We start from the raw sequence: 3,527 nt of genomic DNA, 5'->3' as shown, positions 1-3,527 counted from the left end.
AAAACGACTAAGATTAGAGTTTTTCCCTTAATTAATTGATGTCTATGACAAAAATTATAGATTGGAGCCTTTTCCCCTATTATAAGTTTAAAAAAGGGAGATGATTATAGATAAAGTTGTGACCTATGACTAGGTTTCAGTGTCCCAGCCTAATATTCCTGTCCAATAAGGTCAGGAAGCATCAGAATATTAAGGCAGGGAGGCAGGCAGGCAGGCCCACGAGTGATTGTTAAGGAGGGGATGGATATAAGAGATGGGATTCTGATTTTTCCTGTATTGGGAAGGTGCGTTTTCTGTTTGGGATATCGAGGATGGTGATGAACGTTAGGGTGCGTCTCTGTCCGCATTCATCAGGAAAAAAGATTGTGGGTTTTGGGTGTGGAAGAGGAAGGGCAGAGGGGATCATAATAGGATGTGATCACTCAACATGATCACCATGATCACTTTTTCTGCGCTTTTAATGCTATTACAAGGCATCCAAGTACAATATGGGTGTGTTGAAGGGAGGAAGAGGAGTAGTACTAGTAGAGCAGATTAGGGCTAGTGAGATTTGTTAAGGGGTAGAGAGACAGCTTCTTGTCCTTGATAAGTAGGATTCCACACCCATTGTTTCTTTCATTCTTCCACTTCCTCCACACGGTTGCATTCTTCAGCAAGGTCAGTGATAGCCTGAATACAAGTGTGTGGAGTGGTCAGAAAAAAGATCTTCAGAGAGATTTACTGAAGGTGTTAGGTTTTTTTGGGATTTTGGGCATTTTGGGTATTGTTTTGTTGGGGTTGAGGAATTGTTGGTTGTGATGAGGGCGAAGGAATTGTATGAACCCATGTGCCCTTTGCCTCAGTGGTTGCAGAGGAGTTGCGGTGCAACGGCGGGAGTGGGGGTGGGTGTGGGGTTGGGGGTCGAACCTGTGACCTTGGAGTTCTTGGGGTCAGATGTGGGAGGCAGAAGTGTTTCTGGTGAGAGCCAGTGTAAGAGTGAGATTGCCTTCCAGCAGGTGCTCAGCCCTAGTTCTGAGCAACAGCAACAAAAACAATGGTTTTTGCAGTCCAGGGAGGAGAAGGATGAGGTGTATTGCACAAAAAGGAAGGAGAGTGAGAGTGAGGATATAATGGAGGAATCGGGTGGGAAAGGAGTTCTTCCCGAGTCTTGTGGGCAGTCTAAGTTATGCGCCAGAGGCCATTGGAGGCCCGCTGAAGATGCCAAGCTCAAGGAGCTTGTGGCCCAATATGGTCCTCAGAACTGGAATCTCATTGCGGAGAAACTCCATGGCAGATCTGGTAAGGAAATAGGAAGAGGCTTCCTTAAATTTTCTCTCTTCAATGAAAATTGGGTATCCTGGAAGTCCCACTTTCGAATGCATTTGGTACCCTAAAAGCTCCAGTTTTGAATTTTTTTGTTACCCTAAAAGTCCCAGTTTGAAACCATAGTCTGCTGTTTTATTTACTTATTCCTTATGCTTTCTTTCATGTTCATCCTGAGGATGGATGATGGATCATAAAGTGTGTGATTACACAAACTAATTTAGAAATAACAAGTCCAAATATCTCATTAATTGTTGTTGGAATCTAGAAACAACAAGTTCAAATATCACATAGATTGGTGTTCTTACCATAGTTCATACTGATTCAATGCTGTGTGCTGTTTTATTTATTATTTCTTATGCTTTCCTGAGGATGGATGATGGATCATAGAATGTGTGATTACACAATCGAATCTAGAAATAACAAGTTCAAATATCTCATAGATTGTTGTTCTTACCATAGTGCATACTGAGTCAATGCTGTTTTGGGCATTTGATGATCTGATGGCGTAGGGTACATTTTCTTTCTCATGGTGTTCTTGAGATTTTGTATTAGATTTGATGGTTTTGTTTTTGTTCCTGCAGGAAAGAGTTGCAGGTTACGATGGTTTAACCAGCTTGATCCAAGAATCAACCGGAGGCCTTTTGGTGAAGAGGAAGAAGACCGTCTTCTGGCTGCCCATCGAGTTTACGGCAACAAATGGGCTATGATTGCTAGGCTTTTTCCTGGCCGAACTGATAATGCTGTGAAGAATCATTGGCATGTTATCATGGCCAGAAAATATAGAGAGCACTCAGCCTGTAGAAGGAGAAAGCCACAACATCAGGCTAAAGAAAACATTAACTCCTCTTATGTTGAGGTCAATTCCCATTCCCCATACAAGAACAATAATATTGCAAATGGGACTAGTGGTTCTATTCTGAATCTTGTGCAAAAGGATTTCACGGTCCCTTCGTTCAACACTTACCATCCCACCTATGATGCGGTACAAGCTCTAGATTTTTTGGCTGGTGAGTTCAAATGAGTTTTTATTCTTGTATAGTCATATGACCTTATTTTCATGAAAATGTTGTGCATATTTTTTTGTCTCTGATAAATTTACACTTATTTTCTCTATAGTCTATGGTCGAAATCCCCGTTTACCATCTTTACCAGGTGGTGTATTGAATGCTGTTTTTTTTTTCCTTGTTCAGGAGGCAAGGAGGGCATGGCACCATATGAAAGAAGAAGTGCATTGGGTTATGAAGCAGATAAATTTCGAGTCTTTGCTAGCCCAAGTGCAAATATGGGCAATTCCTTGTTTTCCTTTCCACAGCAAGTTGATGGTAATGCAACAAAATCCAAGCTTGTGGTTGAAAGAAATTACATGGATTCAACAAAGGAATCCTCTCTTTCATCTTCTTCTGGACTGGTATCATCAGTACGTGATAACAGCTACTCCAATTCAGATTCCCATGAGTACAGCGAATCCTGGACATTCAACAAAGGTTTTGAGAAGGATGAGGCTGTAAATGGGCATTTCATAGACTTTCTAGGTGTAGGAGCCACATAGGAAAAAAAACATTCAAGGACTTCTAGATGCAGCCATGTTTTCTCATTTTATGTACAGGAACCAAAAAAAGGAGAAATCATACAACATTAACACTCAATTTTGCTGATCATGCTCCTCCTGGTATGTATTGTGGAGTAGAAATGAAATCTGTCCATAGTAAAAGCAAAAGAAAAATTAAAAATTTCTCAGAAATATTATTATGGGCATGGTCTATCGTCGCTTCTGTATTGATTTATTTGGGTAAATTTGAAATGCCTTTTACACAGTCTTGTTCATCCATTATTGTGATGTGAATATCAGGATTTAACTGTGTGATTTTGAGTCAAACTCGATGACCCATGTTTCATGAGTAGTGATTCAACATGAATCCATCTCTCATGACAATAAATGGAACACTTAGCACTCATTGGATCTAGGTGATGCTCACAAGGGTGAAGCACCGGGACTTCCCGGGAGGTCACCCATCCCAGTACTACTCCAGCCTGAGCGCGCTTAACTACGGAGTTTCCTCCACAGTTAAACCCAAAGCTTGCAACCCCATTTGCAAGCTTGCAAATGGGGTTGCAAGCTTTGGGTTTAACTGTGGAGGAAACTCCGTAGTTAAGCGCGCTCAGGCTGGAGTAGTACTGGGATGGGTGACCTCCCGGGAAGTCCCGGTGCTTCACCCTTGTGA

The 3,527-nt window shown here is 41.7% G+C and overlaps 1 protein-coding gene across 1 annotated transcript; it reads left to right on the top strand.

Moving 5' to 3' along the window:
• The first annotated feature begins 218 nt into the window (after nucleotides 1–218).
• On the top strand, nucleotides 219–3,119 carry LOC149535814 (uncharacterized). Its single transcript, XM_089805112.1, has 3 exons — nucleotides 219–1,278; nucleotides 1,887–2,312; nucleotides 2,496–3,119. Exons 1-3 carry the CDS (start codon nucleotides 798–800, stop codon nucleotides 2,852–2,854), a joined length of 1,266 nt encoding a protein of 421 aa, XP_089661238.1. The 5' UTR covers nucleotides 219–797; the 3' UTR covers nucleotides 2,855–3,119.
• Nucleotides 3,120–3,527: the final 408 nt, after the last annotated feature.

This window comes from Cupressus sempervirens, chromosome 10 (assembly GCF_028749045.1).
Source record: "Cupressus sempervirens isolate cs-2001-9-10 chromosome 10, ASM2874904v1, whole genome shotgun sequence".
NCBI lineage: Eukaryota > Viridiplantae > Streptophyta > Pinopsida > Cupressales > Cupressaceae > Cupressus > Cupressus sempervirens.
This window is presented reverse-complemented; position numbering and strand designations above follow the sequence as displayed.